Source organism: Lemur catta, chromosome 14, assembly GCF_020740605.2.
Source record: "Lemur catta isolate mLemCat1 chromosome 14, mLemCat1.pri, whole genome shotgun sequence".
Taxonomy (NCBI): domain Eukaryota; kingdom Metazoa; phylum Chordata; class Mammalia; order Primates; family Lemuridae; genus Lemur; species Lemur catta.
Window position 1 is genome coordinate 60,697,108 of NC_059141.1, and position 16,816 is coordinate 60,713,923.

Below are 16,816 nucleotides of genomic sequence, written 5' to 3' on the forward strand. Positions count from 1 at the left end.
GCAGTGAGCCAGGGCCAAGAGGAAGCTGCTGTTAGCAAGCTGGGGAGACAGAGCCAGGGGGGGAGCGGTGAGAGACAAGCACAACTGTGCTTCCCTCTGGCCCCATGAATCCTGCTTCCAATGTATTGGTTCAAATCAAATACATATGTGTTCCACATAAAAAAGTGTTAAATCATTGGAATGGTATGTACTAGTTGATTATTAATAGTTATCTGAATCATCTGTGTATGGAGAAGTTTTTCTTTCCTATAAATAAAATTATTTTCCTAGTGTCTAGAAATGGTGTGCATTTGCATGCATGATTGGTAAAAGTTTGGTGTTTTGTACAATTGAAGAGTGTAGACTTGAAGATGTTAGCAATCAAATATATAAAAATTTCACAGACGTGACAGCACCAATGGGCTTTATGAGATTCATGGCGACATGATCAAAATCAGGTCATTCTCTGTAACTCCTTTTCATGCAAGGCCAGAAAAAAATGGCAAAAAGAGTGACATATTTTGCATATGAATCCATTCAGCTGTCAATGTTTTTATGGCTCCTGGAATGCAGAGTAACATAGCAGACTTAAGTATTCCCAGCAGATCCCAGTCTGGAAGATACTCCTTTTCTATAGGGATTATTGTATGTGTGGATTAATGGACCAGGGTCAAGTGATGATTACTTTATGCTTCGTGTTCTCAAGAATCTGCCCTTTACCATACACTTTATTAATGGAAATTTCCTTCCCAGGACCACGTTGCACACTCCACAGAGGGCCCTTCACACTCTAGTATGAATGGCACTGGTAAAATTGGGCAGTGTGCAGCTTGTACAACAGTACACAGCCACAACACCCTGTGTAAAAAGCTCAAGGCAATCTTCTCTCCTAGATGAAGCCTTTCCTGAGCAAAGAAGATCCCTCCCTCCACTTTATGTGAAACTTTATTGCTCTCCATTTTTATATTCCCTTAAGTTGTCATGTGTTCTGCGTGTGTGCTTAAGTGTCCTTGTTTGTACATTTTTATTTCCTCTATACAACTGGAAATATTTGATGTCAGGTAATAAGTTTCATACTTTTTAATCTCTGGCAGCACCTGTCTCCATGCCTCATACACTGTGTAGTAATCAAGGTGACAGTTGAAATAATGAACATAATAATGATAATAATAGACAACATACATTGAGCTCTCAACATGTCCCAAGCACAACATGCTCTGAACGAATTATTTTATTTAATCCTAGCAATAGCTGTATATGCTACTGATTAGTAATATCTTAATTTATGAAGAAGAAAAACAGCTTTTATCAATGTTAAGCTATTTGTCCAATGTCAAACTATCAGTAAGATTTTGAATGAAAGAGTGAATGAAGAAAACATTTCAATCTCTTGTAGACCTTATATCCTTTGGAGTCTATAATTCAATTTAAATAAACACAGTTTACTAGATGGTAAGTTTATCAGTAGTAGACGCTAGGGTCTGAATGTTTGTGCTTCCCCAAAATTCATACATTGAAATTTCATCCTTAATGTAGTGGTATTCAGACGTTGGGCGTTTGGGAGGTGATGAGGTCATGAGAGAGGAGTCCTCTTGGATGGGATTCATGCCCTTAGAAAAGAGGCCCAGAGAGTCACCTTGCCCCTTCCACCATGTGAGGACACACAGAGAATGCACGGTCTATGAGAAAAGAGCCTCCACCTTACACTGACTCTGCAGGTGCTTTGATCTTGGACTTCCTGGCATTCAGAAAGGTGAGAAGTGAATTTGTATTATTCATAAGTCACTGAGTTTATGGCATTTTGTTATAGCAGCCCAAATGTATTAAGATAGTAGCATCTGTGATTATTATTGTTTGGATCCAGAGCGTGGTACACATTTATGTGCTTAATGACTTGGGGGAACAAATGAACAAGTGAATAGAGAGACACACAATTTGGCTATGCGTTGAACCCCACTTCTTACTGAGAGCCATTGCTTTCTTTTAAATAGGATGTCCATGGGATTGCTCTATAGATAAAGAAATGGAGGCTGAATTAAACTTTGATTTGCCCAAGGTCACACTACTAAAAGCAGGTGGTTACAGGATTAGAACTAAGAACCTTTGACTTTCAATTGGGAGCACCTTTCCTTCCAACCTTCCATCTAATTGTTGACACATAGAACACATTTCTACCTGTTAAATAAAATTGAGAAGGGTAGAGTGCAGAACATGGGTCTGTTGGGGGGAAACCTCCTGTTAATAAGCTTTATGGAAACCTCCTGTGTCTGCCTAGCAAACACTTGCCCAGGCTCCTGGCCCCCACATTGTCTCTTGAAGGGTTGTTCCCAAGTTTTCTTCTCTCTCACTGTGCCATGCACGACAAAGGAAGCACCATTCTGCTCTGGGCCCGACAACTGGGGTGCTGGAGGTGACAATCCCATGGGCTTCCTCAGTCTGAGTAGGTTGTCTCTGCAGACCATTTGGAAGTGAACAGTGTTGACTGGGTCACTTTCCTCCCATGGGCTAGACCCAGATGCTATGGGAAGATTTATTTTGGGCGCTTGCGAAGTGATTATTCCCGGGAAGTTGAGGCACACAGGCCCAGATTGGGATGATGGGAAGTCTGAACCCATATCATCTTTTTCACTAGTCTTCTTCTGAACCACATCCAGACCAGGCTCCTGGCACCTTTCCAGGTGGTCTGAGAGCAGAGCCTGGTCCTGAGATGCAGGGAAACCAAAGTGCGAACGGCGGTCAGCACAGACGGACTGACTGCAGCTGGGCATTACCCGGCCCCGTTTCACGGTGGAGACCAGATGACGCCGAGAGTTTAGCCATATAAACTGCACGCCGGAGACTGAGCCTGCAGACTCGTTACCTGTTGTCACAGCCCTGGGGATGCCGACGGCAAGAAGGCACAGGAAGGTCTGCAAACGCCGCTTGCTTCTGGTGGGCGTCGCTCCTGCCCCGCCCCGTGCTTTGCCTCTGCTCCAAATCTGTTCCCTGGAGCTGCCCTCGGGCTTCCGTTGGCCGGTGCCGAGGTCAGCATCTTGCTGACACTCGGGTCAGTGCAGCTCATGAGACGCGAGACAAAAAAAAAATACCTGCCTGTGTCCTCGGGCGGCCCACAGGTCTGCGGCTCCACCCAGCTTTGCTTCGAGGTTGAGCACGGCCACCGCCCGCGTAGGAACGGGTGGAAAGGAGGAGGGAACAGGGCCGGAGTCTACAGGCCGACCCAGTGTTTGTGGGGAGGAGACTGGTTCTGCAGCAGTCGCATCAGAAAGGGTCAAGAAGGGTTTGCAGCTTCCTGGAAGCCAGCTGCTGTCGCCTGGCAGGAGGCGCGACTCAGACACACGTGCCCGCCGGGAAGGCTGCATGAGCTGAGCCGATGCTGACCTCCACAGACCGTTACCCGAGCCTGTTCCTCCCCTGTCTCCCTTGGGAAGCCTGCTTACGATTCAGCCCTGAGATCCGAATGTGGCCTGTGGTACCCTGAATCCACAGGAGGGTTTGATTAACCTGACAGCTATATGCAGTAGATATTTTTGTGTTTTTTTTTTTCAAAAACTGGCATCCAAGCACCTTATAAGATTGATTCTTGTATGTATATGTGTTCCTGAGTGGAGTTAGCTATAGGGTTTTGGTGGGGGCTGTAGAGGGGATGAGTTTTTGGAATAATAGGTCTGAGGACCTAACCTATAGCCATGAGAAAGACGCTTGTCATAGCAGCCATTGAGGCTCTCACAGTGACATCCTTGCATCATTTCCCTAAATATATATATTTTGAGATTTTATGTTTAAAATTTGTCAAAAGTGCACGTTTCTGACCAACTCTGCATTGCCTGGGAGAGAAGGAAAGAGCAGAGGCTTCTAACCCCTGTTAGCCAAGATTTCAGTAGGTAGAAGCATGCACTGACAGATGGGGAGAGGGAGGAAGGAAGAGGGAATGGAGGGAAGGGAGGAGACAGCGGAGGAAGAATAGAGAGAGGGAGGGTGTTGGAGGGGAGCTTATTTCCTGGGCACAGAGTTATTCCGAAGATATCATGAGCAGCAAATTAAACAATCCTTCAGCAAGAATTTTGACAAGGAAATTTCATTAGGGATTTAAATCTCTATGGAAGCTCAAGTTGCTGCATTAAGATATGAAATTTGTGCAAATATTGTTCCTTAGAATAATGTTTGCCGCAGGTCATTGAGTTTCAGTCAATGAAATTTAGAGTGATAAATGTCCTGTTGAAAATAACTAGAGGAAGGAAGGTTCTAGGGGAGGGAAGAAAGAGCCATGCAGTTGGGAGCTCAGGCCCTAAACTTATTTGGAGTGGAAGTTAGACTCCAATATTAACTAGCTGTGTGACCTTGAGCAAGTTTACTTAGCGTCCCTGAGGTCTAATTTCCTTATCCATAAAATGTGAGCAAGTGCCAGTGTACTCCCCACTAGACTGCGACTGTGGAATTTAATGAGACTATCCAGGTAAAGCCTTTGGCACAGCGCTTGGCACGTGTACCACCTAAACACACATGAATAACGATTATAATGATGGATAAGGGAAGTGAGCTCACATTTATCTGGTATTGACTCTTTGTCAATCTCTATGATAGATGCCCACAGGTATTGCTATCATTGCGCTTATGAAAACCTGAGGCTTGGGAGCCAGATAAATCCGCCAGGGTCACAAAGAGGTAACTGTTACATCTAATTCATCCCCCAAAGTATATAGCCACACTTTTTTCTCCCTCACTACTCTGTGGGGGTCTCACAGCCTAAATCCTGTTTGCACACCTTGGCATTAACAGCATCTGACAGATTAAATGGTCTTTGGTTGATGCTCAGATACTGTTGAAATAAATTAATGATTACATAAATAAATGAGAACATGAATGAATGGAAGACAGTGCTTTTTCCATTTAAACTGTATCTCAGGGACTCATCCATGGGTTCTTAACGCTTTTCTTGTTTTTTTATTTTAAGAAATTCTGACACATTTTGACCCACATCATGATATGCCATTTTGCAGAAAGCAGGAGAAAAAGGAAAACAATTCCATGTAATTCCACAACTCAAATAATAAAAATCCTCTTTGAGCATTTTAGTATATTTTTTTCTACCTTTGGGGCTAACGATGTTCCTTTTGCAATTTTTTATTAAAATAATTTTCTGTCTTGTGGTTTTACTTTATAGAAACAGTTCACATAGTTATAATTTTAATAGCAATTTTAATAGAACATGACAGATTGATTACTTGAAATGTTTTCATGTTTTCACCATCATAAATATTGCTGCACTAAATGTTTTTACGCATACAGGACCTAAGTTTTCAGGGATAGTAACTGATCATGGAATCATGTGTTTCTCGAGGAACAAGCTGTCACTGTGGTGGGCCTCATCCCCAACTTCTGCACTGAGGGACTATGATATCCAACTGGATGACAAAATTGGATTAAATTATCTAAAGAGAGATTATTATTTTTTTTACCCACTTTGTACCATAGGCAAGGCCTTGCCCATTATCCTGTACTTGATAGATACCCCACAGTCATATATGAAAAGAAAAAGCAATGAAGAACACAAAGAAGAAAGGCAAAGAAGGAAAGCGTAAAAGAGAAGAGAAGGATACAGAAGCAAAGAGAGAAAAACAAAGAGGGAAACTAGATACATCAGGAGAAATGAAAACAAGAAAGAAAAAGAAAAAAGAGAGAGAAAGAAAGGAAAAAAATCAGCAAGCCCATTCTTCTACATAAGTGTCCTAATATTCCAAATATATGTCTCTAAACACAACCATGAATAGCCTTTCAGACACCAGCTTAGCAAGTGGCCAACATCACAAGATAAATAAAATACACAACCTTCCAGTAACACCATCCCCTCTGGGTAATTCCTAGAGAACAGTGCCTAACATTTCAGAGAACAGAGATATCCACGGCTGGGCTGGTTGATAGCTTTCGACAACCTTCACTTTTCTCAAGGAAAGCTAAATTTGCAAAGAAAATAGTAGTTAATTACTGGATGGTAGGTTGCCTTGCCAAGATGAAACAGAATTAAATTAAATTAAACAAACCCTTTTTCTTTTTAAAGAACTTTGCATTTACTTGAGGAAATGCAGCTAGAAATTCATGGAGAAAATGAAAATATGCACTTTCAAAAGATGTTGAAAAATGACTAGACATGTTCATTATGCAGCAAAATACACTCTCACAGGCAGGGCAACCTCTGTCTGTAGTCAATACAAAATACTTTGCTAAAGCCTGTGTTATGTATATATGATATTCAGAAAACCACAACTTTGCCTTTACGATTTGGAAATACCTGTCATTATCTTCTCTAAACTAAATTGCTGACTCAATAAGAATCCCTTTTCTTTAGTGGTGATTCAATTGTAGCAGCTATCACAAGAGCAGAGAAATAGTTCCAGAAAAAGTAAAAATTTTACTTTTAATCAGAATCGGGCATTTCAGTATAAAAAGTTTCTTTTTACTCCATATAAAAACAGAAACTTGACTGGCAATATTTTTTTAGTTGCAAATCGTCTTCTATCATGAATAGAGAAAAAATAATTTGTCCTTAAGACAGTAATTGGTGATAGGCAAACCGTGTTGCTAAAAATGGAGTTTTTGAAGTTTGTTTGACAACTTCTTATTCAATTTTATATGCATATATTTTCTTACTTCAGTAAGTAAGCTAAATGTTTTAATGGTTTGATATTATCACAAATTACCAACCAAAGTGCAAGAACCGTTATGATACACAACATAACATTTCCATAACATTTTTTTGAGTAAATAATAAGCCCTTTTCTTTTTCAATTTCCTGTTTTTGGAAGGGGGTAGTGGGTGGCAAAAGGCCCAAGAGCTAATGGGGAAGGAGTTGCTGGGAGTTCCCGGCAGAGATTAGAGATAGACTCTAGAGCCCGGGCCCTATCTCCAGAGAAAACCTGGACTGACTTAGTTCTGAGCATGCTTTGAACATTAACATCTGTCATCAGCTTCTGTCCTTGGCAGCTTTCAGAGACACTCAACTGAAATACAGCTTCCAGCTGAGTTAACAACCATTTCTCAGAGTAAGGGCTGCCTATACATTGCGTGAGAGAGAAGAAAAATGCTTGACCTACTTGGATCCGATAAGATGGAATCAGTTTTCGGCAGAAATTGATCACAACGGACTCCTTGGTAGCCTTCTTTGCACCTGAGAAAAGGGGATAAATGACAAACATACGCATGTGGTTGTGAAAGATTCATTTCAAGATTTCAACAAGTAAAATAGCCACCAATTACATAAATGTGAGAACAGCACATTCTTGCTTTTGTATCATTTGATTCAGTCTGTTTCTGGCATGGACAGGCAGATTCTTGATTCTATTTCTGTGTTAAGAAAAAAAAGCATAGCTTTGCTTTTATAGTTTTATGTGCAATACCTAAGGAGCAAATGGAATAGTATTTTCAGATGCCTCACAGCAATCTGAATAATGGTTATCCTCAAATTATAATTCTAGATGCAGGTGTGCTCTTCCTTACCTAACACTCTGGTCTCTAAGAGGAAATCAGAAACATCACACTAAAAATCATTTTGTAATATAATCCATCAGTTACAGGTTTTGGCTATTGCTTATTTCATTTCCTTCTGCTATATCAGTTTATTCATTTGCTGATTGTACCTTTTTTTTTTCCTTTTACTTCTTAGCTATTCTTTATTGAGTGTCACCTGACCACTTTGCCAGAAAGAACAGCATTTTATCTGGCAAGGTCTGAAGGCATCTCGAAACTCCCATTTTTCTCTCCCCATTTTTCTCTTTTATATTCAGCAAACACATGCAAAGTGCCTACTTTCTGCCAGGCATTGTGCAAGGCAAGTACCTTGAGGCAGGCACAATTTGGAGGTAAGGAATGTGCTTGGAAGCACCGGCAATGAGGCCTATCGCCTCAGCCCTGCCGGTCCTCTGCCGGGTCTTCAGAGCCCCTCGCTCAGTCAGGGCTGCTTGGCCGCCTCAGACAACAGTGGCTCCTCAGCTGGCAGTTCAGGGAACAAATCAGCTGAGGCCCCAGACGCCTACCTCTGCACAGTCTCATTAAGCAGGGAGGTGGCATTGACTGGTCTGCTTGAAGCTTAATCTGTCATGGCTTGAGTTAAGCAAGGAGGCATCCATTGTTGCTTATGGGATGAATCTGTCCTACTTACAGAGGAGGAAATTGTGCTGCTGGCATAAAAAAATCAGATTTAAGAAACGATCCTCTGGTTGTTAGAAATTTATGAAATCGACAAAAGAATCCAAAGAGACCATTCCATCAGAGACAGGAACTGTGAATTTTTTCCTTAGAATATGCTTTGTTTTCTGAGTATAATAAACTATTAGATAAGGTCTATTGCAACTGGAGCAGCGACATGGAAAGACATCTAGGTAATTTTTCTACCTTTCATTGTGAGCCAAATTGGAATTGAGATAATTGGGCAGGCTCTCTTCAGCACCTTTTTTAAGCCTGGCACTCTGGAGTGTATTTGGCATTTTTCCTTGTAGACTAAGAACAAAGACCTCTGATATATGGATATTCCAGATACCCAACAGACTATTGAAAGATTTTATTTTTAAGCAGACGCATATTTTCATAACCTTTAAAAAATTAATTTATTGTACTTGAAATAAAGCAGGCATATCACTGGTCCTATAACAGTAAAAAGTCAGGAAATACCTAGTACTGAAGTACATCTGTGTTGAAAAAAAATAAATTCCTGTTTCCTGAAAGCTGCCCTAATGTTATTAGCTTGCCCTTATTCAGAATTACCTGTGCCATAGTGCTATAATGTTCATTTCCCATAATGATAAGTTGTGTCCTGAGTAGGTACTGTTGTATGCATTCACTTTTTGAAGATTTTATTTCCAACATATGTGGGAGATTTTAAGCACGCTTTACTTGTATCTTTATTTCATATAAGAATAGTATCCTAAGGAGATAGTGGCTTTTAAGGAGAAGTACTCTACTGGTATTGTTTTGCTTTTTAAGGGTTTTGCCTTACTTAAAATACATTATTCTATTTGTGTGTGGGAAAGAAAATAAGAAAAGATGTTTGAAAATTTTCCCTGTCTTAAACTGATCTTCCATGACTACGAGCCCACCCTGAGGTATTCAGGACTCATGAGTTATCAGGAAACTTGCACGGTGAGTACCCTTATCCTGCCTTCATACCTGTGTGCTGGAGGTGATAAACTGTCATGTGGTAGCAGCCCAGCCTGGCCAGGAAGCCCAGCAGAGGCTGTGTGGTTGGACATGCAGTAAACCCTGATCCTTTGTTAAGGAGGCTCAAGTCATTGCTAAGAGATGCTGGGTTTTACGAACAACAAAATAAAATTTCCATTTAAAAATCACAGATATATCACCTTGATAAATCCAGACTCATTCAAATGTGAAGATGGAATGTTGCTGGCAGGTAATGCCAATGAAGTGGGTTGTATTTACGACAATATAAAAGACAAGAAGCAAAGAAAACAAAAGTCTTAAAAATGCACTTCTGTTGCATAGATTGAGCTTGGCATACCTTCTGATGGTGTGGGAAGCACCTCTTTTGAGAAATATCATTGCATTGCTTGTTTTGGTTTTGGTTAGTTTTGGTGGGGATTGAGAGTGCTTTGTTTATAATTCTTTGTTTCTTTTTACAAGATAAAAGCATAAGAACAAGAGAAATTCACATAATATTTAATAGAAAGGTCTTTGTGTTTGTTCTTCTTAAAGCACGACAGAATCAATAACATTAAAAAGTATATGTGTAATCTTTAATGGTGAATATATGTTAAAAAAAAACAAACATCATGCATTAACCAGGCTAATATTCTATTATTTTCCACTCTGCCTTGCTTTCAAAGCTCTATCCAGTCCATCCACTCCCTGTTCTTTGTGTTTCTTTAGTCCTTAGAAGTTTTACATCACAGAAATCATATTAAAAATCACAGTGTTCCTCAGTTGTTTTACAGGTAAGTTTTGACTCTACAAATAGGTGGCCTGAGAGCAGGGAGCAAGGTTAGGACAGGAAGCACAGCCAAGGTCGACAGATAGTTGTGTAAAGAAAATGAGAAAATTATTATCAACAGTCAAATAACCACAAAGCAAACCCATTATGCAAGAGTGAAGATATTCTACTTTGGAAAAAAATTAGTCTTAAATTCTGTGTGTACATCTACCCTGAGGTGAAGGAGTTGTCACTTTGGAAACCAGTAAGTTCTTGATCATGATATTTGTTTTGTTTATTTCCATATTTAAAAAGCAGTAGGGAAGAGCACAGTTGAGGAGACCACGTCCAAAGCAGCGAAGGGCAGAGGAGAGGCTGAAGAGCTAACTGTGGTAGGGTAACCCAGAATAAGAGAGATTGGCCCCTTGCTATGGGGGTAGGGTGTGTGTCGGGGAGGGCTGGAAACTTTCTGAGCCCAGCAAAGTCTCTCTCTTGATGAGCCTCAGGGCCAAACCACAAACCAGGGCCCCCACTTCCCCAGGAGGAGAGGAGTTGTGTAGTTTCAAATGCAGACATCAATATTTCTGCCTCTGATATCCTCATAGCTTTGCCCTCACCCCCTCCTACTTGTCCAGCTGTATCTGAAATAACAAGTATCTCCTTCTATTATTTTTTCCTCTTTTACATTGTGCCTGAGGAAAAGCCCAGTGGCTGGTTTTAGCGAAAAGTTTTAAAAGGCAATCCTTGAGCAAAAGAGAATACGAATGTACTGGCAAAGATGAGAAATACAAAATCCATGATCTTGGGTTGAAATTCAATACTCGTTTTGTCTGGTGTGGCAAAGCAGAAGCTGTTGACCTATGACCCAGCCTGGATGTGGGAGGCCCCTGAGAAAGAAACTTAAAATGGTCAAGTCAATTGCTGATGTTCCTACAGAAAGCAGCACCTTTTGACCAGCTAAAAGTGATTACCTTGGTCACCAGCCTACACTGCTAACTTCAGACCATTTCTACCTCTTCCCATTTCTCATATGCCAGTTACTTTCCACCCATTTCCTGAACTACAACTAAGTTAGAGCTAATAATATTAGTAGGAGTAAAAATTGAACTCCCACTCGTGATCAACAGCCTCCCTACACTTGGCAGATCATTCTCCAATTTCTCTCTCTTTCTCTTGTTAGGAAAACAAAATGAAACAAAAACAAAAACAAACAATACAAAAGAGGGTCCACTGAGGGAACTGTGCCATTAATATTTATTCTCTTGCTCCTGATCTATTGGTTTGCTGGTCATTACTCATTAGTGGAAGGTGTTATCATTGCTTCCCTGCCACCTTCACCATGTCCACTCTGTCTTTATTCTTAGAAACCTGATTATCTGTATGGATGGCCCAGTCTACACATGGTCTTTTAGCACCTGTCTTCCTTATTAATAATCATAATGATTAAAGAGGGTTTATATTTATATTCTGGCTTTTCCACTTCATTTTTGTGTGAATGTACTTTAGAAAAATTATTTAATATCTTTGCTTCCCTTTTTCAACTCAAATAAAATGGGAACAATACCAAAAAGGAGATAAACAAGCAAGCACACACAGTTGATATGACACAATTGCTTAAAGATTTTATCTACATAAATAGATTTTATATAATTCATAGAGACAAATATATGAAGGATACATATAAATCCGAATGTTTGCTTCAATCCTGTACAGTGCCTGCTCTCTGCATAAATGCTGTGGAAGGTATACATACTTCCTTCTTGGGACTTTAATTTTAGACATACAATGTTAACTAGTAGAAATCAATTAGCTTCATGGGGAAAATGGTGGTGGACAAACTGCATGGTTTTTTGCTGACCAGAGCAACTTTCGTTCATAGAAAAAAAGTGGCCGTTACTTTTTCCTGTTACAGGAAAGTAGGCACTTGTTGGTAATATACAAGCCTGTCAATTTTAAGGGGACTCTTAAATGCTGATTTGAAAAAGGACGATCTTTCAAGGTATTCTTTAAGATCTTTTGCCAATTCTCCTCAGTCCTTGGTTGGGGAAAATGGAAGGATGATCAGGCATTTAAACTTTCCGTCTTAGTGGCAGGTGATCTGGAGCCCTGCCCGGCTTTGAATGCAGGCTGCTTACGCCTTCTGTCCCTCCTTTCCTTTGACTATAAAATAGAGATGATAACAGTAGCTACCTCCTAGCATTATTAAGAATAAATGATGTAAAACCTGTGGTTCATGATAAGCATTCAATAATTAGTTTTCATTATTCTTTGAATTTGAAATTATCATCCCAGCTTTTTCATTGTGGAACCGGAGATGGAGAAAGGTCAAGTATCTGACTCTAAAACCACACAGCCGGCAAGTATTTGAGCTACGTGCAAACTCAGCTGGGGTTGACATCAAAGCCCTTGTACCTTCTGAAATTCTTCGTGGAAATCCAGTGGACACATCAACTGCCATACAGCCATCCACATTTCCCAAGAATAGGATTTGAAAATAAGGCCCAAATATCATGACTGGAAACCATGATTTCTTTTAAAAATGAATGACCTAGTTTGTAAATTATTATCTAATCTCAAATTATTCTTAAGCAAACCATATCACAGACATTAGTCACTGATTTAAAGGCATACTTCCTGAGTTTTTTATTAATTTAAAATGTACTCATTGACTATGGGTAGAAAAGCCCTTTAGGAGAATTGCCATCAAAAAATGATAATGACATTTCCTTCTATTTTTATTAATAAATACAAATTACATATATTTATGGTGTACATTATGTTTTGAAATATGTATAAAATGTGAAATGGCTAAATCAAGCTAATTAACATATGCATTACCTCACGTATTTATTTGTGGTAAGAACACTTAAAATCTACTCTTTTAGCAATTTTTAAGTATGCAATACATTGTTATTAACTATAGTCACCATAGTATGCAATAGATTTCTTGAAATTATTTTTCCTGTACACTACTGGTAGGAATGTCAAGTAGTACAACCATTATGGAAAACAGTATAGAAGGTCTTCAAACAATTAAAAATAAAGTACCATATGATGCAGCAATCCCGCTACTGAGTATATATCCAAAGAAAATGAAATTGGTATATTGAAGAGATATCTGTACCCCCATCTTTATATCAGTACTGTTCACCATAGTCAAGATACAGAATCAACCTAAGAGTTCATCCACAGATGACTAGATAAAGCAAATGTAGATATATCATAATGGAGTACTATTCAGTCCTTAAAAAATAAGAGAGCCCTAGCATTTGTGACCACATGAATGAATATGGAGGGCATTGTGTTAAATGAAATAAGCCAAGCACAGGAAGATAAATATCACATGATCTCACTTATATGTGGAATCTAAACACGTTGACTCCTAGAAGCAGTGAACAAAATGGTGATTACCAGGGGCAGGGGGCTAGGTAGGGACTGAGGAGATATTGGTCAAAGGAAAAAGACATTTATTGATTGCAGACTCTCCTCAATTTGAAAACCAAAACCAAAACCAAAACAAACAAACAAAAAATCAGAGTATGGATTCTCAGCACGGCAACTGAATTGCCTAGTGTCAAGGAGGTGGGGAGTGCAGGAGCCTCAGTCTGAATGTAAAGTATTGCTCTGGGTGGGCCAGAAACTTTGCTAGCTGAAGGGCGGGTTCAAAAGTATTAATGGCGTTAGAATATCCCCTCCCCCAGCCACTTGTCACTGAAACTGAGACCCACATTTGACTATGGAGAATATTGTGACGTTGATTGAAATGTAAGCTTTCTTTAGCTGAATTGAGAATTTAATTAAGTGATCTTATTTAAAAAGGAGCACTAATTAAGACAGCAAGATCTTTAAGTTAACCAATTGTTATTAAAATTACTTACAGACAACCTTTCCAAAATCTTTTAACTATGAAAGAAAGAATTTAACATTGAATTGTTTTAAATAGCAGAGTAACAGCTGCTTTCCAATTCATGAAGGTTTTCCAGTGCATTATCAATAGCTTTCAAATATATCACAAACTTCATGTCTGAGACAATCATTGCTTATGTCACGCTGATATTTCTTGCTAATGGAGTAGTATCTGAAATCTTAAGAAAATGTAGGGATTTGCTTTAAAATTTTCCCTTTAACAAAGTTTGAGTTCAAAAATACAGAGGGCCAATTCATCGTAAAACTGTTGTGATTTTAGGTGTAAATTTAAAATCATTTGCTCAAATCCAGGAAGTATGCGTTCAGTAACTATTTGAGCCATAAAGAAAGAAAAGGGAAAGAATGAGTCCTAGTCTGAGAAGTTAAAAAAATAATAACAACAAATGTGTGTTTACTCCGCTGTAAGGTCTTTTGAACCATCCACAGAGTACTGGGGACTTGTGTCCAGCAGCTACCCCTGCACCTGGTTGGTCAATTTCAGTGCCTGGGAGACAGCAGCCTGTTTACATCAAGTCATTTTACTTCCAATTATGGCACATTCACTCTTGGAGAATCAGTGGCAGAAGAGTTGTCACATCAGTCTGAATAAACATTTTAGCCTTTATAGAGATTTTGACCCATAGGCTTCACCTCATCCTCACCACCTCCTTAACAAAATTAAAGCACCTAACATGGGGCATGAAAGTACTGTGCAATTTAGGGTGCATAACAATATTATCTACGGCAGCTATGTAAGGTGAATAACCCATCCAATTTAGCCTTGATTTTACCACATCTGAAATAAAAATAATCTATTTTTAGTGTAAGAAGGAAATAAAAGGGTAATATGGTGGCCCCTTGGAGGAAAGATTTCATAAAATTTTAAAATCATATCAGGAGTGTGAAATAATAATTGCCCTTATGAATAACAAAAGGATGAGGGGTATGACAATGACAGGTGGAGAGTGGATGGAATTTTGCTTCATATCAGTTTGGGAAAATTCCCTGTTACCATTTTCTAGAAGACCCAAGATCTATTATGACCAATTTGAGATTCTAGTTTTTAAGGGAGGTAGCCTGTTATGAGAGAAAACCCATGTTCTTTGGAGGTGGTATACTCTTCAATTCTGCCACTTAAAAGGGTGACAGAGGCCTTTAACTAAACTCTCAGAAGTCTCAGGAGCTTATCTCTAAATGGGGTTATTGAGTCTCCATTTAGCACATGTTCTGTGCATGCGTGTGAGCGTCCAGGCATGCAGACACACACATACTGCCCTTATTCCTACCATATGCATCTAATAATCATACACTTTCAGTAGATAATTTGGGTTCTTACAGCAAAGTCAGGGGAGAGTCAGCCTCTCTTCTCTACCTGTCTAAGTAATTAAAAGTTGGTATGAAGCCCTTTGATATTTCTCAGCCAATTTTAGACCAGGACTTATTGGCACATCCACCCCCATGTTTCTTCCTTATTATTCTTACTTATGACCTTACCAAGATTGAGAAATTAGCCAATCACACACCTCTGATGCTTAAGGCGCAACCATTGGAAGATTCCCTCACTTTTCTCTGCTTGCTCAGGATTAGAAGAGTAATTGACTGACATGTCCAGACAAGAAAAGTAATGACCATGCTTGTCTAATCCCAGTTCAGTAAGAAAAATAAAACTGAGCCACAGTAAGACATACTAAAGTTACTATGTTAGTCAGGTTGGTCTGCCATAACAAAATACCATAGACTGGGTGGCTTAAACAACAGATATTTATTGTCTCATATTTCTGGAGACTGGAAGTCCAAGATCAAGGTGCAGCATGGTTGGTTCAGGTGAGGGCCCTCTCACTGAGTTGCAGACAGTTTCTCACTGTGCTCTCACCTGGGGGAGATCTCTCCTCTCCTCTTCTCTCCTCTCCTCTCCTTTCTTTTCTTTTTTTTCTTTTCTTTTCTATAAGCCCACAGTTCTGTAGGATTAAATCCCCACCCTTATAACCTCGTTCAACCTTAATTGCCTCCTAAAGGCCCTATCTTCAAATATAGTCTCACTGGGGATTAGGGCTTCAACACAGAAATTGGAAGAGACACAATTCAGTTCATAGCAGTTACTAAGCTGGGAAACTGACTTCTACCGATTAGCAAAGACCAGAACTTGGATTCTCCTACACGTAGGATTGCCAGATAAAATACAGCACACCCAGTCAAATTTGAATTTCAGATAAACAACAATTCTTCTGTAAGTTGCTGTACATGCAATAGTTGAGACGTACTTACTCTAAAAATGCATTCGTTGTTTATCTAAAACCCAAATTTAACTGACTGTCCTGTATATTATTTGCTAAATCTGGCAATCTTACTTATGTGGAAGTAAAAGAAACTGAATAGACAGGGAAGTAAGAACTAGCAACAGAAACACCTAAATTAAAGTTTAATATACAATATTTTTTTTTATATCCCATTCTAATAAATTTAGGAATTTCTTGGTTTAAAAATAAGGAACTTGGGGCAGGTTACACTTGCTTCTATAAGCCATCCAAGGGGTGTAATGTGCGCACACAGTCAGGGGGGATAGAATACGAATTTCAATACCGACTTCTTAAATGGCCAAAGCACTGAAAGGCTACTTCAAGAATGTGGCGATGATCAAATAAAGTAACATTGTTTGTAATGCTGGGTGCGGGTTTCAGACTTGACTGTGTGGATCTCCAGCTGAGACTCTGCCTAGCACTTGAATAGACCATGAGAGCATGCTGGCCAGCAGCCCAAGTCAGAGGGACTTGCCTTATTCTTCCTGCTTCATTCTGCATCTCGCTTCACTCAGGATAATTTTAATACTGAGGCACTCACATGCTATTGAATTCAAAAAGTGGTGAATACAGATGTGTAACAGAGAGCAATGATAACCCCAAATCAAAGACAAAACATAAGAGACTCATGTGGAGGGTGGTTATGTCCTTTCTGGAATGCTCTGTTCTCAGGAGACAGTGAGAGAGAATGCTATCCACAAGAGATCAAAGAGGTCAGCCT

The 16,816-nt window shown here is 39.5% G+C and overlaps 1 protein-coding gene across 5 annotated transcripts in view; it reads right to left on the minus strand.

Annotated features, from left to right (window-relative positions):
* NRG3 (neuregulin 3) overlaps positions 1-16,816 on the minus strand; it is a 1,032,879-nt gene that overhangs the window by 236,545 nt on the left and 779,518 nt on the right. For all 5 annotated transcript variants that reach the window (XM_045567954.1, XM_045567953.1, XM_045567951.1 and 2 more), the window contains exon 3: positions 7,068-7,141. In XM_045567954.1, the coding sequence (XP_045423910.1) occupies positions 7,068-7,141 (74 nt within the window). The remainder of the gene's footprint in view (positions 1-7,067; positions 7,142-16,816) is intronic.